The sequence below is a fragment of the Mustela nivalis genome, assembly GCF_964662115.1.
Source record: "Mustela nivalis genome assembly, chromosome: 1".
Classification (NCBI taxonomy): Eukaryota; Metazoa; Chordata; class Mammalia; order Carnivora; family Mustelidae; genus Mustela; species Mustela nivalis.
Genome location: NC_139020.1, coordinates 122345610 through 122370926, shown reverse-complemented (window position 1 = coordinate 122370926; position 25317 = coordinate 122345610). Strand labels below are relative to the sequence as shown.

Here is a 25317-nt window from a genome sequence, read left to right as displayed (position 1 = left end):
CTTCTTTCCTTGGTTTTATTTTTTTCTTTCCTAGCCCTTGATTTAAATGCCTAGATAATTTTCAGTCTCTCTCGTTTTTGGAAGTGCATTTAAAGCTATAATTTTCCTCTGAGTACCAATTTGGCCTCAAACCAGAGCTTTTATTATTGTTCATTGTCGTTCAGTTCTAAATTGTTTGTCGTTTCTGCTTTGCTTTTTTCTTTAACTAGAGTATTATAGAGCATTATAGCTTTTTAAACTTTCAAGTGGATAGTTTCTTTTATACTCATGTTGCTGTTAATTTCTGACCTTATTGCATAAAAGCAAAACATAGCCCATTTGACATCTGCTTTCTGGAATTTGTTGAAATTTTTATTTATGACTTAACATGTGGCCAATTTTCGTGACGATTTCATGTGTGTTTGAAAATGCTTATTTACTGTTCAAGTGTTCTTTCAGATTAAGGTGGGTTTTTTTTGTTGTTTTGTTTTTTTATAGCTTACTTAAGTAATCTCTACACCCAACATAGGACTCGAACTCACAACCCTGAGATTGAGAGTCGCATGATCTTCCGACTGAGCCAGCCAGGCTCCCCTCTCAGATTAAGTTTTTAAATTGCTTTATTTAGATCATAATTTTTCCGGGGTGGGGGGGTCAATGGTTCTGTCTCTCTCTGACAGAGATCTTTTCAAGTTCTTTCACAATGGTTATGGGATTGTCTATACCTACTGGGTTTAGAAATCAAGTTTTTATACATGTATGTTTTAGGCTATATTCTTATATACTTAAGATTCATGACTTCGGCACTTCTTGATACTTGTCCTTTGTCCCATTGTAAATACATTGGTTTGTCCTGTTCAATGCGTTGGCCTTGAATCCTATTTTGTGGATGCATGTGGCTAACATATCCTTTTATACCCTTTCTCTTTTTATTCTTTCTGTGTCATTTTGCTTTGTATATTTCTGTTGTAGTAGCAGACAAGTGGATTTTGTATTGAGTGTCTGCTTTAATGGGTAGATTTAACCCATTTGTGTTTAACCGTTGTTAGTTATAGCTAGATTTACATCTGCCATCTTCTTCCATGTCTCCTTTCTTAGTTTTCTTATTTTTGTGTAGTTTGTTTTTGCCTTTTGTTGGATTTTTCCCATTTATTTTGTTCTTCCCCCCACCCCTTCTGATGACTAGGAACTTTTGAGCTTTGTTTCTAGTGGTTATTCTATACACTACATGTGTTTATGTGTGTATGATTCTGTTTTTTCTACCAACATCTGGATGTAATTATTATCTTCGCCTCTTCCCAAACGAGGCAAGAAATTTAGTAGTAACTTACTTTCCTCCATCCCTACCCTCACATATGGATCATCATAGATTTTAGTTCTAAACTGTCATTCATTTTCTTCAAACTGTGTAACAAAATTTATTTAAACTTAACTCTTATGTTTGGCTGTGTTCTTTGTTTATCATTGTTTATAATACCACTCATTTTTTTTTCTTTCATGGATCTATTTTTCACTGTGCTGAAGTATTTCCTCCAAGAATTCTTTTCAAAAGCATGGATAATATTATTTTCAAGGCAATCAATGTATGAAATAACCATTTTTCCTTTCCCCACGGTCTGTTTTGACTTTCAGCTTCCTATTGAGTTGGATTTTTTTAATCCTGGATGAACATATTTTCACACATCCTAGATCTCTAGCTTGTGTTTTGGGCAATGCACATCTTCAGAATCCATGAATCCATTAGTTACCTATCACCTGAATGTTTTCTGCTGTTCTACTCACCTTCCCATCCCTTCAGCCAAATCTGTGACATTTTCATCTGTTTTGCTGGTGGGATTTATTTAGTTGCCCTTGGTCCCTATCCAACATGACACCAACTTTTGCCAATGACCTTCAGCTGTCTATACTGTTCTTCACAGTATGTACTTGTCTCCACCAGAAATTATATTACCCATTCTTTTGTTCTTCAGTCTCCCTACTAGATTATGAGGCCTGTGAGAAGAAGGATTTTGCCTCGTTCACTCTAGATCTGTAGTGCCCAGAACACTGCCTGGCACAGAGTAGGCTCTCACATATTTCTTCAGTGAATGAATGAATGAATGAATGAACAAAATTGGGTAAACTGTTTGCATTCATTTATTCATTCAGCTACTATTTGAGTTCTTTTGTGCCAGCTTCCAAGCAGACCAGGTCCCTGCCTCTGGAAGTGACAGTCCAAATGGGAGCCTCTTAAATGGGCAGGAAGGACAGTGTGCCATAAAGGGTCTGTACAGGGGTGGGGAGAGTCTACCCCAGGAGCCCAGGCAGCAGAATGCAATGAATCAGCTGGCCAAGGCAAGGGGAGCAGGACAGGATGGGTGGTTGGGGGATGACCCAGAGCTGGAGAGAGCACCCCAGGTGAGGAGAACAGGCTCGCACCGATCCTCTTCTAGGGCTTCTTTGTGTCAGGCACTGTTCCAAGGGTCTTAGTATTTTTTAAAACCATTTTATTTATTTATTTGACAGAGAGAGAGAGAGAGAGAGTGCACGCCAGCAAGGGGTGCAGCAGGCAGAGGGAATGGGAGAAGCAGGCTCCCTACCGAGAAAGAAGCCCAATGCAGGGCTTAATCCCAGGACCCGGGGATCTTGGCCTGAGCTGAAGACAGATGCTTAATGATGAGCCACCCAGGCATCCCGGGTCTTAGTATTTTAACTCAAAACAGACCTTAGGATCCCTGTTCATAGGAACAAAAGCACAGAGAAGTGAGCTTGCCCGGGATCATACTTTAGGAATGGAGAACCAGACTCAACCCAGAATCTGGCTACAAAATCCGTAGCCATCTGCTCCACTGCCTCCAAGGAGAAGGAAAATGGGTCTATCAGGGAGTAGAGTGAGCTAGGAAGTGGGGAAGGCCGGATGGTGAGCAGGGGGTTGCAAGAGGCTGAGGGCTTTAGCGCCTCAGGGGGTCAAGCATGTGGGTCTCAAAGGAGCTCCCCCAGTGACTGTGACCACTCTGAAACAGCCTGTGGGGAGGATCTTATCTCAACGGGGAAGGAAGCTGAAGGGGAGAGGGCTTCAGGAGTCTGAGGGGAGGAGGGAGGGAGAGGGGGATGGATGGGTTGGGAAGACTGCCTTTGTTGAGATGGTTCCTCCCACCTTCTCCCAGCCATTCTTGCTTCCTATGGCAGCGCCCCTTCCCACCAACCTGTGACAGCCCCATCCTAGGGCCAAGTGATCCTGGCTCTCAGAGGCCTCTCCTTCCCCGTAGCCTGCCTGCTGTCTGTCCACACAGGCTCTGAAGACCCTACTTGACCAGCCTTTTTGGGGCCTCCCCAATGCATGTCCTGGGGCTCTCCTCCCTAAAGGGAGCAAGGTAGAGGCATTGTTTCCATCTTATAAAAGAGGAAAGGGGGCTCAGAAAGTCAGACAACATCCCCAGGCATCAGTGTGTAAGGACTGCTACAGGGAGCCAAGCCCAGGTATGGGTACCCCCCCTCCCCCACCCAGGGATTTTGTAGCAGAGCTGATCACTGGTTTTATGAGGCTTTTCTGTAGACAGACAGTTAAGTCCCGGGGGGGCAAGTAGGTTGGAATGGGCAGGTCCACAGTCTGTTAGGGCCTCACTGGGTCCCTTACACTTTAGCTCGGGAAAGCCGTGCAGCCTCTTGTGGGGGCAGCTTGGCCGAGGCACCCTGGGAACAGCCCAGCAGCATGGGGAACTGCAGGCCATGGGAGCTCTACCGGGGGTGGTGACACCCCTGAGTGGACTCTTCCCACCCCAGTTCTGGACACAGCTGGGCAGGAGGAGTTCAGCGCCATGCGGGAGCAGTATATGCGCACAGGGGATGGCTTCCTCATCGTCTTCTCAGTCACGGACAAGGCCAGCTTCGAGCACGTGGACCGCTTCCACCAACTCATCCTGCGCGTCAAGGACAGGTGAGAGCCACTGGGCCAGGACCTCCTGGCCCCTGCCTCAAAGCCGCCTGTTTGTCTGCCTGCTTGTGTCTCAGTCTCAGGTGTAAGCTGAGACACAGAAGGGCAGAGCTGAGCTCACACATCGGTACCCCCAACTCCTACCCCGGTTCTTTCCATGGGGCCAGACTGCTTCCAGGCCCTGAAGTTAGCCCCTCCCATGTCTCCTGAACAGTCCCCACTGATGGCTCCAGTTTAAGCAAATGTTACCAGGTTCGAAGAAAAAGTGAATTTCCTCTTCAGTATGCATTATAAGTGGTTACATTACATTTGACTGTGAGATATACAAGCCCCTAATTAAAGGCTCATTTTTTCCCTTAGTATTACATGGAGTAATTAAATAATTTGTAGTTTCTTAAAGCCTAACTGGTCTTTTCAGTTAATTGGCTCTTACAGAGGCAACATAGGAGAGTAAAAGGACAAATTAAAAAAGAAAGCAGCAAGCTTTGAGCAAATCTCAGTAAATTCAGAAAAATCTAGGTAACACCTATTCCAATGGCAAAGTGTTAATAATTTTACCAGGTAAGGGGATACACACTCACATGTACTCATATGCATAAAACTCAGACCCACAAATGTAAGTTAAGCTCCAATCTATAGGAATTTCAAAAGAAGAAACATAAATGACTCTGAAGTAGGAAAATATTCAACGTTTTGGCTAACCAAAGTGCAAGGGAAAATAATAAAGTATTATTTTTCACCTGTTAAATTATGACTTTTTTAGATAAAAATCCCCATTGATGTTAAAGATGCTATAAGACTGGTCTTTCCTTCACCTTCAGACAGCAATATGGCTATACACACCAGTGGGAATCTCTAAGGCAGGCGTGCCTCGGGAATCCCATCCCTCCTCTCCTGGGAGCCATCCCGATGTTGCAGCTGCTATTTTCTGAGTGCCAGCTGTATACCAGATACCGGCCCTGGTGCTCTTCCCCAGCCACTGCTGAAGGGGCAGGAGCCCTGCATGGCTGGCTGGTGCATCAGGATGACCAGGAGATGGGAGGGAGGAGGTCTGGGAAGCCAGCTCCTGGCCCAGCAGCCCCTCGGGAGCCCTGCTGCCGAGCCAGGGGTTGCCCCAGGAGGGGGGCAGGGACCCCTTTGTTCTCTTTGCAGTAAGCCCAAGATCCAGCAGTCTGGGGTGGGGGAGGGACTCATGAGTCAGCCTCAGGCACACTGGGGAGGCTGCGTGGGCTGCGTTATGCCCGAGGTGTGGCTGTGTTGCCTTCAGCAGGTGTGGAGGCAGTGAAATTTCATGAGCTGCTGTTCCTTTATTCCCCAGAGAGTCCTTTCCGATGATCCTCGTGGCCAACAAGGTCGATCTGATGCATTTGAGGAAGATCACCAGGGAGCAAGGAAAAGAAATGGCGACCAAACACAATGTAGGTGGCGTGCATGCATGCGCGTGTGTATGTGAGTATATATGTGCGGGGTGGTCAGGGATGTACAGGAGTCCATGCCCATCACTCCTGCAGGACCTTGGGCCTCCTGGGTAATGGGTTAGATTCCACAGAGAGGCCTGGCAGGCCATATGTGATAAGGGCAATGTTAGGAAACAAAACAGCAGGTCCGAGAGAAAGCACCCTCTTCTCAGTCATGAGGAGCTCTGGTGGGGGGACCAGGTCCCTTCACTGTGGCCCGGGAGCTGTGGCATTCAGGCCACTTCCTGCCACTAGCACAGAAGATTCATCTCTGGCCTGTCCTGTGCTTATGAGCACTCTCTGAGCCCGCTGCCTGATTCTGCTCTAATCATCAGGCCAGCTGCAGCTGGTGAGCCCTGTTCTGTGCCAGGCCTTGTGCCGGGATGCACTCACTCCTCACCAGCCCATGCTGAGCTAGGTATCGTGACAGCCATCTTACAGGTGGTCAGACTGAGGTTTGCCCAGGCCACACCATGAATATCAGTAGACATCTTTGTTTTCTTTTTTTCAGTTCATTGAGATGCCCCTTTGCCCTCTGGGTGTGCCAGGTGGGGTCACTGGGCTTCTTCCTACCCCTCCCCCGCACAGGCACAGCCCAGGCCCCTGGCCTCATGGGTCAGTTGTGTAGAAGTCCACTCTGCCTGCTGGGAGCTCTGATGCAAGGTTGCCCCTTCCCTTTGCCTGGTGGGTCCAGCTCTGTGAGTAGAGCAAGGGCACTCAGTGCAAATCACTTCTGTTTGTCTCTGCCTTCTGCTTCATTCACGTGTTCACATAACTATCCTAGGCCCTGGGATATAAAACCCCTGGCTTTATGGTACTTACTTCTAGTGACAGGAGACAGATAATAAAAAAGCAAATTACAGTGTAATGTGTACTGTGGAAAAAAGGAAATCAGGGAAGGGGGTCAGGAATGTGAGGTGGAGGAAGATACTTTTCCAAACAGGGCAGTCAGGGAAAGCCTTGTGAGGGAGGGTGCATTTCAGCAAGGACTTACAGGAGCTGAGGAAGCCAGGCTGATCTCTGGGGAAAGAAGGTTCCAGCTGAGGGAGTAATCAGTGCAAAGGTCCTCAGGTGGGAGATTGAGGCTTGATGGGTGAGGAGGCCAGCCCGAGCAGGAGTGGGAGGGGTGGGCTGTAGGAGGCCAGTTCAGAGAAGGGCTTCAAGGCTTTATAGGGTTCTCCTCAGAGGGAGAGGGGAAAGCACTGCAGGGCTTTGAGTGAGGAGTGGTGATGAAGTCTTGGCTCATGGCTGCACAGCTTCTCTCTTGTGGCCATGCTGAGATGGGCCCTTAGAGGCCAGTTGTGGGAGCAGGGAAACCAGCTAGGGTCTGCTCAGTAACAGCCTGGCCCGGGGGGTGCCGGTGAAGGTGGCAAGGAGATGGTTGGATTCTGGACGTGTTTCTAAGAAAGCCAACAGGACATGTGCACAGATCAGATGTGGAATGAGAGAGGAAGAAGGAATGGCAGGTGACTCTGTGGTTTAGGTGTGAGCAACTTTCAGGAGACCAGAGTGTCGGTAACCATGCAGGAGAGATGATAGGAGGAGGTATGTGCGAGACAGGAGCTTGGCTGCAGATCCGTAGAGTTTGAGGGGCTGAGCAGATAATCAGATGGAAATGCCAAGATGGCAGCCAGATACAGCACCTGGGGGAGTATTGGCCATCAGCAGCATGTCGATGGCCTTTGAAGCCAAACACGCCAAGGAAGCGAGTGTACATAAGGCAGGGATCCCAGAACTGGCTGCGACACTTCACCTAGTGATGCAGAGAGGTGAGGAGGGAGCCACAAAAGGGCTTGAGCTGTGGGTGACACATGAGGGCCAGAGTGGGGCATCATGGGTGCCAAGTGAAAACTTGCCTCAAGGAGGAGGGAATGGACAGGGCTGCCCCACAGCCCCCAGAGGAGAGCTAGAGACTCCCCGCTGGCTTCTGAGTAGAAACAGTCTGAGGGGCTCTGTTCCCCAGGCTCAGACTCCCTCAGGCCTCTCTCAGACACATGCGCACCCTCCCAAGCCACGGGGTGGGGGGTTCAGAGCAGAGGCTGCCCTCCTGCCCTGCAGCCTGGGGCTCCCGCAGCAAATGCCACTGCCTCGTTCATCATTTGACCGAGCAACTCTGAGCTACTATCACAACATGCTATTCATAAGGCAAGTTCCTCTTTCGCTGCCAAGGCAGGCACCCCACCTGGTGCCAGAAGGTGGCCTTTCCTAGCCCTGTGGTGGAGTCAGATCATGCTACCATTTAGTGCAGCGTTCCCTTTAACTCAACTCTCCTTGCTACTGAAACCCTAGAATTCTAAGAACCCAGATAACGCACCCCAGCATTTCTTCAGTGGTAGAGGCAGGACCCCCAGAAAGAAGGCAGAAGGTGCCCCAGGCTCCGGGGGGCACTACTACTCCTATACTTCTGAGTGGTGTGTGAGACGGCCGGCAGTGGTGGTCGGAGTCCTCTGGAACCCTGCACCTGCTGTCCTGACAGGATCCCAGCCCAAGAAGGGGCTCCAGGTGGGTCCCAGCCCCAGCTACAGGTACCTTCCTGCCTCCTCCCTGTGTGTGCAACAGGAAGCATGTTGCCCGGCCTCATGGGACTCTGGCTCCTCGGGCCCAGCAGGGATGCCCCCCACCATGACTGGGAGGGGCCCTGAAGCTTCCCCCAGCATCCCAAGCAGTCCGTGGGTGGCCAGGCAGGAAGTGTGACATGCACCTGCTTCAAACCTTGATTCCCTGTCAGCTGCAGTGTGGTTTGGGGCGAGTACATCTCCAGTCTGAGCTCTCAGTGTCCCCCGCCACACAGAGGAGATACATGCTTACCCCCAAGGGTGGAGGTGGGGATTAACTGAGCTCAGGGATGTTGAGACCTGGCAGGTAAAGGGCCCAGATTCCTTTCTGTCAAACAGCCAACAGTGGAGGACAGTTTCCTTGCAGTGTCATCAGAGGCTCAGAGACTGATTGGATGACTATTTTAAGAGTCTGAGCCATGCTTCGCAGGCTCTGCCCCTTGCATCCAGGCCAGCCATGAGACCTCCGCTTGAAGCCACAGTAATGTGTGAAGGTACTTTAGGATGTGTTCTGGGCAGTCGTTTATAACATCCTCCTCTAGAATAACACCTCGCCTTGTCACCCCACCCCCACTGCCCATGCATTTGAACCACTGAATATTTTTATTTTCTTCACTGGGCTTTTCTTTTTTGAAAGTGTTATAATGAAATGCCTTAATTTTGTAGCCAGGAAAAAAAGTTATGAAATACCCCCGAGTTCTTCACCTTGACCACAGTCGTCCTCCCTCTCTGTCCTGGGAAACCTGTGTATTTTGCACAAACCCCACACTCTCTCGAGGAGGAGTGGGCACAAAGCCTTCCTGCCTGTGTGGGGTCCATGATACAGGAGAAGGGGTGTGCGCAGGACGGCATCCTGACCTCATGCAACCTTTGTTCTCCGCCCCGTGCTGGCCTGAGACTTGGGGTGACATGGCCCTCAACACCTGTCCTGTGGGGCCCCTCAGCCACATCTGCCTGTGAGCTGCCACCTTTCAGTGAGGTGATCATTCCACAGTACCAAATGTGCAGACACAAGCTCTCTGTACACATGGCTGAGCTCCTGGACTCGTAGACACAGACCAATTAAGAGCTGAGCCCAGCAAGCCTGTTAGGGATGAGGAGGCACAGAGCAGCTAGGGGTCACTGAGGCACAGTGTCCTGCCTGTGGCCCAGCCTCGCCTCAGCCTCTCCTGCCAGAGTCCCCTCTGGAGGGTCCAGGAAGAGGCAGAAGTCCCGTCACGGTGGAGAAACAGGCCTCAGAATGAAAAAAGAATAGCATCAGACCCTATTTTGGTTTGATAAATGAAACAGTCTTTAGTCTTCAAGCATATAAAAAGATCTCTTTTTTTCTATTTTTAGAGGGCTATTAAAGATCTCTCTGACGAGAGAATAAGAGGGAATTTAAGAAGCTGTCAATAACATTTTCCACCCTTAAGGAATAAGATGCCACCAGGGGCTTAAGGTTGTTGGCACTGGGGTTCTGTGGGGGTCTCTGAGAGCAGGGGGATCCCTCGGGACCTCTGAGAATTTGCAGTTTTAGGGAACAGGGCTTTGTGGATCTCAGTGCTACTTTTACCAAGTTGAGCTTTGCCTTCCAGATTCCATACATAGAAACCAGTGCCAAGGACCCACCTCTCAACGTGGACAAAGCCTTCCATGACCTGGTCAGGGTAATTAGGTGAGTGCTGCACGCCCCCAGAAGCAGGCTCTCTGCAGAAAGATGGGCACTGGAAGGACTGGAGGGACATGACTGCTTCTTCCAAGGCCCAGGCTATGCAGTTCTGGGCCTGCTTTGGATTTCTTATCCCTCCATCCATTTCTTTTCCTCACCCTTCCCACCTTCCTTCACACATACCCCCTCACATCTCCTACCTCTGGATGAAGGGGAGCATAAGGGTGCCTTCCTGCCTGGGGTACCAGCTTAGCTTCCTCTCCAGCCTCCCCTCGGCTCTGCAGCTCGGGCTCCCTCCGCCTGCCTTCGGTATTCTCCCAACACAACACCTGTCAACAGCGTAGAAGTAAATCCCTGTCCTCTCCCCTGGCTGGAGGTCGGAGCGCCATGTGACAGTGCACCGGAGCCATCACCACTGTATTGCACATGCCCCTGCTTCCAGACTGCACACTCTGCCGGGCTCCAGGGGTGGCCAGAAACCCTCATCAGCAGTCTTGCATGCATTTCTTTACAGTCAGGGTCCCAGCTCTAGCCACCTCGTGCTCAGAGGGCTGCCACAGCCTCCTGGCTGCTCCCTGACTCCAAGGTTTGGGACATGCGGAACAGCCCAACCTGCGGTCCTCAGATATCCGGCATTTAGCGTGAAGCTGTGTGTGGTGAGCCCCATGGCTGTCGGTTAGCTGTGGACTCAGGGGCATGACTCTGACAGAGCGTATTTCCCCTGTGGCTTCCCGGTGCCCCCAGGATACATACACACACACACATACACACACAGCCCTTTCCTCCCCATTCCCCTGGGTGCGCTGTGCTAGCACAGCCCTCACTTCACGCTTGCGCTCATGGAAAGATTTTCTTGTAGGCATCTTGCCTCTAGCTGGGACACGTGGCCCTGCAGGGAACTGGTGTATCTTGGTTATGGACCTGTAGTTCCGGGGCAGGTTTTATACACAGGAATAGCTAACAGAAAACATGCAAAAAGCTTTTGGACTCAACAAACTTGTCATTTTATTTAAAATATGAGACATAAAAATAGAGGCCAGTATTGAATAACACATAACCTAGCTGAAGATTTAAGTAAATGCAGCCACAACGTGACGTGAGGAATTCTCACCCGTGGGGCCACAGGCTTTGCCCTGCCCTCCCTGCCTTCCCACTTTCTGTGCCCCAGAGACACTGTCCAGGCCAGGCCCTCCCCCAGCGTCCAGAACAGACCTGCTGCCTGCACCCCTGGGGCCCAGGAGGAGAGGGGCCGAGAGAAGCAAAGCCTGTTCTGACTGTTTTTCTGCTTTTCACTGTCTCAAAAGGCAACAGATTCCGGAAAAGAGTCAGAAGAAGAAGAAGAAAACCAAATGGCGGGGAGATCGGGCCACTGGCACCCACAAACTGCAGTGTGTGATATTGTGACGGGCCTGAGGCCCTGGCCGCGGTGACCGTGACCTGGCCGGCCTCTGGGGCCTTCCACTGCCTAACCGCACTGAAAACCATGTCTAACCACGACCCTTGGCCCGAGGACCTGGCACAGGAAGGGAGAAAGGGCAGGGAGGAGCTCGGCTCTGGTTTTGCCCGAAGGGCACAGGCTTTCCTGAGTCTCACAAGAGACAGGGAAGCAGCCTCCAAGCCCCTCGCGTTGATTCAACCTGGTTCCTCCCTGTCTCTCGGTGGCTGTGTTGTTCCTTTGAAGTACACAGTATTGGTGTGATGTGGAAGTGTGTCCACGGACAGAGTACTGAACAAGCCATGATCCACCCCTACCCCGCTGCCCCCAGCCCAGAGTGTCCGAGCTTGGGGGGCTTTTGTAGTTTTTTAAATTATTTTAGTGATTATTATTTTATTAAAGGGGTCTGTGCCCACGGATGGGCGGAGTTTCTGGTCTTCAGCAGGCCTCTCTGAGAACACGTCTGGAATAATGTTGTTTGTGACTGAGTTTTCCCAGGAGTGCCAAAACTCAGCTCAACATGCAAGGGGAGGGACTGAGAGCATGGAGGTGAGTGGGGACAGTGGCCCAAGGCCTCAGAGGAACATCCCACTCCCAGCCTCCAAGCACAGAAGAGAGGTGCGGTCACCCAGAGGGTTTTGCTGTGCCTAAGGGTGCAGGTATTAGGAAATGAAATTTTATTTTGCTTAGCAGAGAGGCTGGCACGAGCATGTCCTTTTTTGGAGGGGTTTTCATGATCCTGGACGTGTATAAGTTAAGTTAGCTGATTGGCTATGCAGAAGCGTCTTTTGGCTTTCCAGACTGTGTGGATTGAGTTCTGTGCCCTGAGAGCCCTCCTGGATCTGTCTCTTCCTGCTCTCCCACTACCTGTGCTGCCTCATGCCTCTTGGACACAAACACATGGACGTGGGCACGTATGTCTCAGCGTGTCCCAGTAAGCTAATGTGAACGCCATCCAGAAAGCTCTAGTTCATGCTGAATCTTAACCAAAAACGATCTAACACTGTTGTTACTAGAACACAACCAAGACAAGAAGCCATTTTCCCTTGACTCCACTGACAACCACTTCTTAAAGCCCAGTAAATAAGCAAACCCCGCTAAGCATTTGCAAACTTAGGATTCACTTGCCTTTCTGGCACACACTTTTCTTCACCTCTTGGATCTTCACTGTAACATAATTAAAGGAGAAAGAAAGGGTGGGGTGAATCATGACCCCATACACCTGTTTCTATAAGGGGACACTCCCCCAACTTCCTGACAATGCCACTTCCCTCTCAGGTGCTGCCGCCGTGATCCAGAGACTGGATTTTCCCAGTCAGAGGGTGGAGGGGCAGCAGCGACCACAAAGCCCCCCATCCCTGACAGAAGATCAGAATATGAGGTAGCTTGCCTCGTGACCCCATTTTTCATTTACAAATCAGGTCACGAGGCAAACTAGAGCATCCCTAGCAGGTGGCCTGGCTGCTCTTTGGAGAGAAAAGCCCTGAGAAGGTGAGCACCCCCCTGGACACGGAGACACCTTGCATCATTTCTGGTTTTGAAAGCATGCTGCGTTCCTAACTCAGCAAGATCACCAGCACCAGGGGGCCCAGCCAAAGAGCATTGAATGAAATCATTGGGACCTCAGTTAATTTGAACTCCTTTGTCTCAATGGTCTTCTCACCCCCCCCGCCCCCCTCCCCGACCCTGAACGGAAAGATAACAACATTCCAGATTAGGCACTTCAGAGTGTCCCAAGATCCTATAATGCTAATGGGCATTTTAAACACAAACAGGCCAAGGTTCTTTCCAACCCTTCTGCTCCTCTGAGCTGAGTCCGCAACAGACCCATGTGCAAAGGAGAGGAGGACACGGCAGCAAGACAGGCGGAACGAAGTACTGAGGGAGATGCTCTGCAACGGAGGAGTGGTGGGTGGGAAGGGAAGCCGTGCACACAGGACAGCAGCCGCCGCTGGAAAGCTTCTTCTGGGCATGGACCATTGCCAGCAGGTCCCTGCCCCCTGCCCTGTGCAGAGTCTGCAGCTCCTTGGTAACCCTGAGTGGGGAGTCCTGTTGGAAGATCAGCCGCCCTAGAATGAAGCCCTTAGCCATGAAGGTAACCAGACACATGAGTTCATATGCTACTGGTCCCTCCCCCAACAGGGGCCGTGCTTCTGCCCACCCCTGCCTCATCTTCCAGGACACCTGTCCTGCAGTCAGCCTGAAGGTCAGCTCCACAGTGCTTGAGGAACAAACTGGTGAAGGGAAGGCCTGCTGCTGCGGAGTCAAGGTTAGGCATTATGTTCTGTGACCTCGTGTTCCCCAGAGATGAGACAGAAAAATAACACTTTTCGAAGACAGTTCTTTGTGTTTAAGGGAACTGTGGGCCCTAGGAGGAGTGGGGGCTTCCAGATAGGCCAGAATGGAGTGTACCCTGGGGCATCCCCAGTACAGTAGCTTCTCCGTGGTCCTGTGAGAGGGTCATTTGGAACACCAGTTGGCCACGCCACTCCATGACTGGGGAGTCCAATGGGACGTAGGTCTTTGGTGACATTTTGGTATTTCCACTGGTTTTGCAGACCACCTCAATAGTGCTACCTTCACATCCCCTAGAACATGCCCTTCTTGAAACCCCCTCACCCCATGCCTTTGCCACTGTGTGCTCTCAATTTTTCTCCTAAAATTTTGACACCCCCAATTAGAGGGCTACTTTTCTATCCAACAGGTAATCTTAGCCATCTTCCCCACCCCTCCAGCCTGGGGCTCTGGCCACTGACTTCTCCTATACTTGGCCACAGAGGGGTCCCTTGGATGGTCTCTCTTAGGACTTTGACCCCACCTTGTGTTGTTTGCTGTGGAGAATGCCTCGTGGCCTAGTGTGGCCAATCTCACCTCGCCAGGAGACATGACCCACTAACACATGGCAGCTCTGACCCAAAGGCCACATGTGACAGTAATCTGGAGCCACAGACAGGTTCCCTCCATTAGCAGCCCATTGGGTTAGAAATTCCATGTTGGGTTTACATAGAATGAAAGATACTTGAATTGTTGAGCGCCCGTGAGCGCCCAGCCTCTGCTACCCAGTATTAACAGATGGCCATCGCTGTGAAATGGGAGTGATGCCTGAGGGTCTCAATGATGCTTGAGCCTTTTATGTAACTTTTTATTAAGTCTTTGTGTATCTCAACTCATTAATAAAGAAAAGAAGAACACTTGGCTTATTTCCTCTTATTCAGATACTCCCGAAGTGTTGCTGAGAACGTAAGTTGTCCATGTCCGGCCCAGAGCAAACTAAAGTAGGGAGGAGAGTGCTGGGGACCATGAGAAGTGTCTCCTTCCTACCTGGAGCCAGAGGATGCGGGCAAGTGAGCACATAGCCTCCTGATGTCTGAAGCCCTGGATTCAAGTTCTGCCACCAAGCTTTCCGTGCCTTTGAGCAACTTCCCTGCTTCGGTCTCCTGCAGTGCTGCCCAAGGACAGGATAATAGTGTGTATTTCCTAAACAGCCTGAGGACTGAGGCTAAGTGGTGGTATGGATCTCAGAAGTGGCGCTCTTTGTAGAGGACACTGGGCTATCTGACACTGTTGCTTTCCGTGGAAAGAAATGCCCCCCTACCCCCATTCACAAGATCACAATCTTTTGTGCAGTGTGGTTTCATTTCCCTGTTAATTGAAGCTGGTGGGTACTTGGCCAAGTTGAGTCTCTCTGGCTTCTTTATCCAGGAACTAGAGACCAACCGACCATATCCCTCCTGTGTACTATCTTTGGGGTGTAATGGGTAAAGTGTGTAGACCTGGGGGCTCCTCGCGCTCTCTGGGTTTGGAGCAGCCTAGGGTAGGCGCAGTGGTATGGTGGCTGCTGGGCCTGGCCTCCCGCACATTCATTCTGCATGTATTGATTAGGTATTGGGTGGGATGCTAGGTCCATGGTAGTGAGCAGAGCAGGCGGTCTTCTGGTCATACGTTCTCCTTTAGTCCTGAATTAGCTTCCTGTGGCTATTGTAACAAAGTACCACAAACTTAAGCCACTGCTTAACAGAGAAGTTTATTCTCTCACAGTTCTAGAGGCCGGAAGTCCAAACTCAGTAGACTGAAGTCAGGGTGTGGGCAGGTGTGTGCTCCCTCCGGAGGCTTGGGAGGAACCCATTCCTTGCTTCTTCCTGCTTCTAGAACTTCTGGCATTGCATGACTTGGGGCCATTTCCCTCCAGTCTTCAAGACCAGCATCTTCAAATCTCTATCTTCTCTATCTCCGCATGGCCTTCTCCTCCTATGACAAGCCTCCCTCCCTTGAAGCTGATGCTCCCTCCTTCACTGAGAAAGTTGAAGGCAGCTGAACAGAATTTCCACAGCCCCCCTCCACCATCTCCACCTACACCTCTAGCATGGACACCCACACACTCTGCCTTCCTGGCTGCTATAGGCAGACCATCCATGCTCCCGGCTGAAGCCAGTCCCTTCTCTTGCTTCTCATGCGTACGAGAACATCCAGGACTTCCCTCTAGCTCTTCACCCCCTCTCTTATCCATCATCTGTTCTTCCCTTTCTTGGATCTTTCCCATCTTCAGACAAAAAAGAACAAAACTTTCCTTTGAAGCACTGCCTCTGCCAGATACCACTGGCTTCTCTGCTGTCTTTTGCAGGAAGCCATCTTAAAAGGGTAATCTACACTCAGTTCATGAATCACTCTCATCCTTTCTCTTTAGACTTCTCTAAACAGATTTTCACCCATCATTCCACCACCGCCACCCTTCTTCTCAAGGTCAGCCATAGCTTCCATCTTGCTAATTCAGTGGCTGGTTCTCAGTTGTTTCGCATTTGATCTTGCAGCTTTGGCACAGATTTTCACTCCTTCTTTCTTGTTCAACTTTTTTCCATTGGCTTCTAGGATGCTGCCATCTCTTTGTTTTTCTCCTTCCTCCTGGTCACTCCCTAAAATCTTTTGCTTGTTCCTCCTCCTCTGTTGGAGCACTCCAGAGCTCAGTCCTTGGTTCTCTACCGGCCATATGATCCAGTAATTCCACTATTGGGTATTTATCTGAAGAAAACAAAACACTAATTCAAGATGTATGCTCTCCTATTTTACTGCAGCATCATTCATGATAGCCAAGATATGGAAGCAACCCAAGTGTCCATCAACAGATAAATAAATAAGGAAAATCACACATACACATACACACGCACACAAATATTATGCAGCCATAAAAAAGGATGAGATTGGGACGCCTGGGTGGCTCAGTTGGTTGGACAACTGCCTTCGGCTCAGATCATGATCCGGGAGTCTCGGGATCGAGTCCCGCATCGGGCTCCCAGCTCCATGGGGAGTCTGCTTCTCCCTCTGACCTTCTCCTTGCTCATGCTCTCTCTCACTGTCTCTCTCTCAAATAAATAAAATCTTTAAAAAAAAAAAAGGATGAGATTGTGCTATTTGAGACAACATGGATGACATTAGAGGGTATTATGCTAAGTGAACTAAGACAGAAAAAAAAAATCATATGATTCAACTCATAAGTAGTGGACTAAACAGCAAGTGAATAAATGAAAAAGCAGAATAAGACCCACAAATACAGAGAACAAATTTTTGTTGCCAAGAGGGAATGAGGATGGGGATTTGGGCCAAATAGGTGCAAATAGGAAGCAATCTAGGCTTCCAGTTAGGGAATGAGCAAGTCATGGGAATAAAAGGCACAGAACAAGGAATAGAGTCAGTGATGCTATAATAATGAGGTAAGAGGACAGATGGTAGCTTACACCTATGGTGAACATAGTGTGATGTATAAACTTGTCCAATCACTAAGTTTTTACTTGAAATAATAAAACACTGTGTCAACTGTACTTAAATTAAAAAAAAAAAATCCTTCAGGTAATAAAAAAAGCCACCTAGCCCAGTGACCATCTACACTTACTGTGGTGAGCATGGAGTAAGGTATAGAACTGAGGAGTCACTGTGCTGTACACCTAACATTGTACCTCAACTTTACTCCAATTAAACAAAGTCTCCGTGTCACAGGGGTTCCCAGCTCAATAGGGATGATGAACCATTCTCACATGTGCATTAAGAGGAATCACTCCACCTGGGGGAGCTGAAAGGGGCTCTCATAAACTTAGCGCCCAGCAGATGAGGAGGTTGTTCGCTGACCAGATGAGATTTTCAGGTGCATATTGGGCCCACTCGTTCCATCACTTGTGAAGATTAAGGGTTGCATTGCCCAGGCTCCCAGGACTCTTTAAAATAAAGTCCACCTCTACCTCCGCTCATGTCTGAAGAGTGAGTGGATAAAAGTTGGCTGGTGTCAGTCATGTTGGCATCGGCATCACCCAGGAGCTAATTGAAAGTGCAGACCTTGGGGTCCTGCCCTGACCTGCTCAGTCAGAATCCGCATTTTAGCAGATCTGCAGGGGAGTCAGGTGTGCGGCGCAATAGAGTTTAGAACATCAGCCCGGCATCAGACTGCAATCTAGTCTTGGGCTCACTCTGCCCCAGGACCACGTCCAGCTGGAGGAAGCCTCCTTGGCATTCAACTTGGCAGTGACAGTTTGCTCCTCTGCCCATAGCAGCAGCAGATTCTGTCTAGCAAGGCAGTGTGCTCTAAAGGGTCCTCCCGGTCAGCATGCAGTGCCCTTAATTATGAGGGAGTTCTACACAAACGGGAGATCCCAGTTAGCTTCTCAAGCACTCTAGTTTTTGCCTGCAAGTGTGGGCAGTTGTGTTGAATGTAAAGAACAAGAGAACTCCCAGTCTGGGCTAAGAACACCGGAAGGCTCTGGGTTCCTCGGGCACTCTGAAGGAGGAATATTCTGTGCAAGCTGGAGATACTTTTGTTCCCCCAGGAACTTTACAAAGCTCCAACAGCATGTCAATAGCTCATTATCATGGCCATGTAAAAATGGAAGCATAAAGAAGAAAGCTGAGTTCACACAGAACCAAGCGCTGATGGATGCTTGCGGTAGAATGGATAGCCTCGCGATGATGCGATAAACCATGAACTCGAACTCGAACCCAGCTCCCTAGTCAGTCCGGCACCCACACCTGGGCTGATGAACAGATGGAAAGTAATTGTGTAAGTGGTTCTCAAAGTGTAGGCCCCAGACCAGCAGCTTTCAGCAACACCTGGGAACTTACCAGAAATGTAGACGATCTGGCCCTGTCTCAGACCTACTGAGTCAGGAATCCTGAGGGAGTCCCCATAATTGTTTTAACAAGTCCCCCCTTGTTTTAACAAGCCCTCCAGGAGATTTTAGTGTTCTCTCAAGTTCGAAAACCTCTGGGTTAAAACACGTAAGTAAGAATAAAAACCCCCACCATGTGCAGGTAAATGGCAGCTTACTCTGTTCTCATTTGTAAGACAGTAGTGGGCAATCCGGGCAGAGCTGTCCAGGTCCTGCTCCCTCCTTCTGGCATCTGATTAATGAGGATCCTTCAAGGTCTGGAACCCAGGGACCCCAGCGCAGAGGTAGGTAACCTTGCCTCCCTGGGAGGACAATGGGGTCGCTGCCCCTCCCCTACCTTCCCCGAAATCATATATAAAATTATGCATATATGTGCATTCTTCTAGAGACTATCCTACTGTATCAGATTCTTAGCGTACCACTGTGCTTTATCCAACAGAAAACTGAAACTTGAACCTCTTTTTTCTGACTTCAGGCCATTCTGGCAGTTTCACAGCCACTGAGAGCCGGAAGAGGAAATGAAAGAAGCAAAGATCCATTTACTTTTCTAAGAAGCTCTGACAAAATTCTTCATATGGTTGACACATCCCTGAACCCGCCCCCACAACATCCTGAGGGAGGGGGATGGCCACCCTTCTCCCAGTTCCCCCACATGACTAAGTGTGTGACCCACACATGACTCACTCACCTCCCACCCCCACCGTGATTTGCACCACCTGCTTCTCGGGCCCCAATACCCTGGTCCAGAATTGGTGAAGTGGGGAGGGGATAATCAGGATGCTTGATAGCCCTGGGACTGGCTTGCAGCCTGCTGCTGGGGTGGAAGGCTGGCTGGGAAAGGCGGGCAGAGGAAGGATGTGAGGCACGTTGCAAAGGACCTTGACGTCTGATGTCCCTTCTCGAATTCATAACCACCTGGGCTGCAAAGTGCTGGGTGTTAGCATTAATATCACTTCTGGAGCTTAAGGGGGGGCGGGGAAACAGAATCTGGTGCAGTTTGCTTGGGTTCAGTCCCCCATGTGATTCAGCTCCACAGTCAGGGCTGAGACCACTGGCTGGTTCCACTTTATTCTGGTCCCTTTTCAGTGAACATCGCTTAATAAAAGAAACAGCTGCCTGGACGTGCCGGTGTCTGAAGTTACCAAAGGACCCTGGTTTCCCAGCCCTTTGTAAACAAACAGTTGACCACAGGGACTCCTCTTTCCATGATGGCAGGTCCTCTTGGAGCCTGGCTTGCCTTGTTATTCATCTGGTCACAAACTACAAGCTCACATCATCCCTTCCATTTTTATATCCCCAGGTCCCAAGGGAAGCCTGCTAGTACAAAGTTGACACTTGATGTTTATTAAATGAATGAATAACTATCAGCTACCAGCAGGGGCCTCCATGCCTTAAGCCTAAGTCAGACTCGTCCCACAGCGTCCCAGCTCTGAAGTTCAGCCCCTGCCTCAGTTTCCACAAGGAAAGCTCGCTCTCAGCAACCATTCCTGAGCTCTGCTGAGGACTTGGGGGTCCCAAGGATGTCCCCTCCGCTGTCAGGGCTTCTCCCTTGTCATGGAAGACCCCCTCCCACCAACACCAGCCACCGAGTCAGCTAAGCAGCCACCCTTCAGATTTCCTCACCGTGCCTGGTTTACTTCCTTTTGCCACAGTCCCATAATGCCTTCCAAGGCCGTAATACTATTCTGACAGTTACTAGGGTGACTAAAGTTTCCAGTCTGCTCAGGACTAAGGGTTTTCCTAGCATGTGGGCCTTTCAGGGCTAACGACACAACAATTGGTCACCCTACTGGTAAGAATCAAATTTTTCAGCTTGTTCTATAACAACAGTACTAACAACTCTAAACTAGGTCGTGGTTCTCGAACAATTACCAGCCATCCTATGCACCTGGGAGGCTGGATGAGACACAGGAATTCCCAGTTCAGCAGGTCTGGGGCCCGAGGATCTCACAACTGCCCAGGGATGTGAGGTGGCTGGTCTTGTAGCACAGTCCGAGAACCCCGATTAGCTAACACGTATCGTGCCTTCAGTGGAGGGCTTGGCACGGGTACGTGCACGACGGGTCCTGGTGAGGGAAGAATGTTCGGTGGGGCGCTGATGGCAGGCCAGACACTGCTATTTGTATGTATCATCTCATGAATCCTCACAGGCCCTCTGTGAGGTAGGCGATACGATGCTTATTTTCCAGCAAGAGAAACCGAGGTCCGGGGACTGCCTGGTGATGGAGACTGATTTGCACCCGGTTCTCTCTGGCTAAGGCTGGCGTTCAGTTTATATGCCCACCCCCGCTACCCTGAAGACAAGCTGCTCCCAGCTAGCCGCACCACCCTTTTTAATTTTAACTTGTCGGAGGAAAGTCTTGCAGTGAATCTCCCACATCCCCGCCTTCTTTCAGTAAGCGAAATGCAGATCAACTTCCCGTGGGTGACTCAGCAGCAGCATTTTGAACCCAGATCACAGACATTTTCCAGAACTTCTGCACTGGACCTTCCCCCAGAGACAGTCTTTAGTCCTGTCCCTCCTGCCCCTTTCTCCAGCCTCTCTCCAAGCCTGGCCAGCCCACCCCAGCAGTTAGTAAAGTAGGATCCCAGAGGCTTCAGGTCTGGGTCCTCCGTCCTCCAGCCCAGGGGAGCACCCCATAACTAGGGATCCCATGGGCCTCCACATTGGTCCTACTCCCCTGAAGGCTGCCTGGGGGAGCCCTTGATGCAGGGTCTTATAACTGCCTTTTCTGGGACGATCACAGATCTTCCCCACCACCAGATGAATCCAGACTTCTGTTCCCTATTTGTGGTTGGCAATGCTGAACTTTCCAGTATTACAGGTACCCAGAGGCTGTGTAAGTAGGGGGTAAGAGCACACTGCCCAGGTCTAACCTACCTATGCTGCTGCTTGAGGATTTGGGGCAAGTTACCTGACTACTCTGTGCCTTGATTTCCTCATTTGTCAATTTGGGTGGATGATAATATCTGTACTTCCTAGGGCTATTGGGCTATTATTAGGTGTGAATTAGAAATGCACACTTAGAATAACGGCTGGCATGTAGAATCTGTATTTAAATGTTAGCCAATATCCCAGAATCGCATCAGTAAATGTTTCTGGAGTGCCTCCCAAAAACTCCAGCCACCATTTTTTGAACACTTAGCAAGCACCTGTCATTGTGCTTTGCGTGGGTCACCTCATGTAAGACTTGGAGGAGCTGGGTGACTTGCCCAAGCACACAACCCTAGTAAGTGAAGATCCCAGTCTAGGCCAAGCTGCCCTGCATGGACCCCTCTGCCTCCCTTGCAGGGCAGGCCCTGGGCGGGCCATCCGTGGGAAGGCTCGGCCTCACCCCATTGCCCCCCTTCCCTTGGATGGCCATTCTGGAAGTCTCTGTACTGTTCCCCCATCCTCCAGCCACATCTCCTGCCCTCCTCCTCTCCCCAGCCTGTATCACTCCCCCTGCACCAATGCTCTTCTAAAAGTTGGCCTCCACAGTCCACTCACTCTGCCTGTCGTTGTCTCCTTTCCTGGTCCCAGGGCTACTCTGAACTCTGCTCTGACCAAGCTCCCCTTACCAATCAAAACAGATTTGACCTTGGGTGCCTGGGTGGCTCGGTGGGTTAAGCTGCTGCCTTCGGCTCAGGTCATGATCTCAGGGTCCTGGGATCGAGTCCCGCATCAGGCTCTCTGCTCAGCAGGGAACCTGCTTCCCTTCCTTTCTCTCTGCCTGCCTCTCTGCCTACTTGTGATCTCTCTCTGTCAAATAAATAAATAAAATCTTAAAAAAACAAAACAAAACAGATTTGACCTTCATGAGAAGCAATTTGGCATCCTGCCCTCAGAGGCTTAAAATCCTCCATCCAAAAAAAGTCCTCTCCAGGGATCCTCTCCTAAAGAAATCATCAAAGATGCAAAGAATTATGAACAAAGATGATCTTTGAATTTATAAGCCAAAGAAATTGGAAATGATCTAAGTGAACAATAATTGGGGAATGATTAAATAAATAATGCTATATCCGCAGAATGGAGAACGACCCAGCTATTAAAGAGATGTGTGACTCAGTGTAAGAAATACATATTTCCTGTCCTTTTGCCTGCCCTGAGAGTTATCATCTTTGTCAAAATCTTTGCTTAGTGGAAACGTGAAGAAGATGGCATCCAATTTCGTTCATTTTCATTATTTTGACTACCAATAAGGATGGTTATTTTTTCAGATTTGTTAATTTTTATTCCTTATGAATTGCCTATTTATGCCCTTTCTTCAATTTTCTTTGGATATTTCATTTTTCTTAATTGTTAGTTTCTATTAACTTTATTGACCACTTATATGTCATATTTATTGCAAATTTTTTCCTAGCATGTAATTTCTTTTCATTTGTTTTTTTTTTTTTACACTGTAGATATTTTACGTTTTATATGTTCAAAACTTATCATTTTCTCTTTTATGGTTTTTGTCTTTGATGTGATGCTAACAGGATCTTTTCTCATCCAAATAGTATTTTCTTCTAATACCTTCATACTTAATACCTTTTTTTCCAGGTGATTTCCTGCTCATGAAATAATAAAATGGAAATGTCCATACCTCATACCCTTATAGTGAAGATTAAATGAGCTGATTCACAGCAAGTTCTAGAAACAGCAACTGGCTCATAGTGGTACTTCTGTCACTGTTAGCTATTATTAATTGCAACTAACTCACTGGAAATTTTTTCTGGAGGTAGGTGTGAAATAGGTTTTGGTTTTGTGTTGACCAGAGTTGTCCCAATGCTGTGTGTTTGATCATACATTTTGTCATCAAAAAGCCAGTGGCTGGAATGCAATCTTTGTGTTGACCCCAATTTCAGGGGGATTCCCTTTACAGAGCTATGGGCTGGGGAGGAAGGCTGCTCCAAAGCTCCCTGCTCACCTTCTCATCCTGTACTCTCCCCCATTCCAAGGTCAAGGCCTGTGTCACAACAGGTTTCCTAAGTAGGGTGCAGATCCAACACATGCTCAGCCTGCCATGCTCTTTCCCAGCTCACGTTCAGCACCACATGGCCTCAGTCTTTGTCCACTTTTCTCTCTCTTCTCTTTGTTCTCTGGGGCCAATGAGATTCAGGTTTTCTCCAGCTGCACTCCCACAGGTCACTGAGTCTCCTCAGCCGAGGTCCCCACAGCCCCTAACCCAGCTGGTGAGCCACATAGGAGCCAAGAAAGGACAGGCCCTTTGTCCCCAAAGGGTGGCAGTGAGGGGGATGAGGGGGGTGCTCTATTCCCTGGGGGTCACCCAACCAGTCTTTCTGGCCACTGCCAATTCCTGGGTCCCCTAACAGCCAGCTTTCCTCTGTCTGAGGCTCAGTGTTAACCTTCCTTCTTATAATTCACCTCTGCAAGAAAGTGTACAAGTGACATATTTTCTCAGATAAGCATACTATCAAAAGTTGGGGAAGAAGGGTGCCTGGGTGGCTCAGTCGTTAACCATCTGCCTTTGGCCTCCGGTCATGGTCCCCGAGTCCTGGGATCAAGCCCCTTGTTGGACTCCCTGCTCAGCAGGAAGCCTACTTCTCCCTCTCCCACTCCCCCTGCTTGTATTCCTTCTCTTGCTGTGTCTCTCTCTGTCAAATACATAAAAATCTTTTTAAAAAAGAAAAAAAAAAGGTTGGGGAAGGAGATGGGATTTTTTTTGACAGAGAGGTCTTTATTGATCAGAGCTGAAATGCCGCTTTTAGAGGGCTCTCTGAGTCCTGGGTGCAACCAGTGGCGTCCTGGGGGAAGGGGTAGGGCACTGCCGACTGGGCATTTGTGTGAAGGGCGCCCTCTGACCTCCCCAGCAGTCCAGGCCTGCGGAGCGAGGGCTTCCACGCCGTTCCTTCCCCCAGGCGGCGGGAGGAAGATGTGGAACTCCTCTCGGGTGAGAAACCGGGCTGCGGAGATGTAAGTCCCGCGGTCCTGCCGCGACTCTGAGCGCGTCCTCCCTGCCAGCCCCTAACTGGGATCGTCCCTCTGACCTTGGCAAGCTATCTTAACTCTATGGGCACAGGTTCTATCGCCCGAAAAACGGAGCTCCCCTGAGAACTTGCTGCAGGGGGTGTCGAGGATTAAATGAGTTGATGCATTCAAAGGGCTTACAGTAGTGTGTGGCACACGCATAGAAGGTTCTGATATGCGTAGTTGCTGTTTTCAGCATCACTAGCATTTATAGCCGCGGCAGCAGCCGCGATGTTACCCCCATCCGAGGTGCCCCGGGGGCGGCAACGCGGGAAGCCAGGCGGTGTCCCTCTCGTCCACCAGGGGGCGCCATCGCAGAGCGCATGGGCCGCTCCCCAGGCTCCTCGCAGCGCCGCTGGGCGGGGCCGCCTCCGTCTTAACAAACTTCAGAGCGCGCTAGCGTGGGTCCCTGCTGTCACGCCTGCCGCTGGATACCTGCTCTGCAGGGCTGCTTGAACCCAGACTAGCGTACACCCCAGGGACCCAGGCTCTGGCCTCTGGCCCTTCGTATGAGGTGCCGCGTGGGTCACGCAAGCCGAGAGGCCTGCTCAGGAACTGTTTGCTGGTCCCCCTGGACCTAAACACCCCCACCAGAGACCGGGCTAGCTCCTTCTGAACACCTGCGGACAGCCAAGCCTAAACTCTGCAGGACTGACCTCAAACACCTTCTAGGAATACCTTCATCTGCTTCAAAGTTTCCAGGTGGGTACAAGGAAATTGGGGGATGGGGGGCAAAAGGAGTTTCAGGAAGGCTCATCTTGCCTTGGTTCTCCCAGGGCTCCACACCCATTTATTGCCCTCCCAACCTGCCATCCACTTGGGAGTCTCTGACCTTTGTCCTTTGGCAACCAGCATCTCACACTGTTGTATGAGGACCTCCTGCCTCAAATCACAGATGGAGCCTATTAACAGGACAGACTCCAAAGCTCGGTGTTGGGCGCGTGGTTCTCAGCGTGCGGTACCAGGACAGCTGCTACCTGTCACGCTGGCGGGGGTGGGGGAGGGGCTCCAGACCCAGAACTGTGGGGGTGGGGTGAGCGACCCCTACCTTAACAAGCCCTCCAGGAGATTCTCCTGCAGTGGGAAGTTTGTAACTCCCAGGCCTGCACTCTCCTCTCTTCTGTGGCCGCAGGATTGCTCTCCACAAACGTCCCCAGATCTCCCTCCAGAGCCCTGGTGGGTTCTAATTCATCATTTCCAAGGGGCTGCAGGTTTTGTCGGTGGTG

The 25317-nt window shown here is 50.0% G+C and overlaps 2 protein-coding genes across 4 annotated transcripts in view; both read left to right on the top strand.

Moving 5' to 3' along the window:
- MRAS (muscle RAS oncogene homolog) overlaps positions 1-14181 on the top strand; it is a 61828-nt gene extending 47647 nt beyond the window's left edge. For both annotated transcript variants that reach the window (XM_082690737.1, XM_082690736.1), the window contains exons 3-6: positions 3742-3895; positions 5211-5310; positions 9482-9561; positions 10860-14181. In XM_082690737.1, coding sequence (XP_082546863.1) covers positions 3742-3895; positions 5211-5310; positions 9482-9561; positions 10860-10959 — 434 coding nt within the window. In that variant the 3' untranslated portion in view covers positions 10960-14181. The remainder of the gene's footprint in view (positions 1-3741; positions 3896-5210; positions 5311-9481; positions 9562-10859) is intronic.
- Positions 14182-24707: 10526 nt separating this feature from the next.
- Positions 24708-25317, top strand: part of ESYT3 (extended synaptotagmin 3) — a 73031-nt gene continuing 72421 nt past the window's right edge. For both annotated transcript variants that reach the window (XM_082690465.1, XM_082690464.1), the window contains exon 1: positions 24708-24793. The gene's annotated coding sequence lies outside the window, so the exon portion shown is untranslated. The remainder of the gene's footprint in view (positions 24794-25317) is intronic.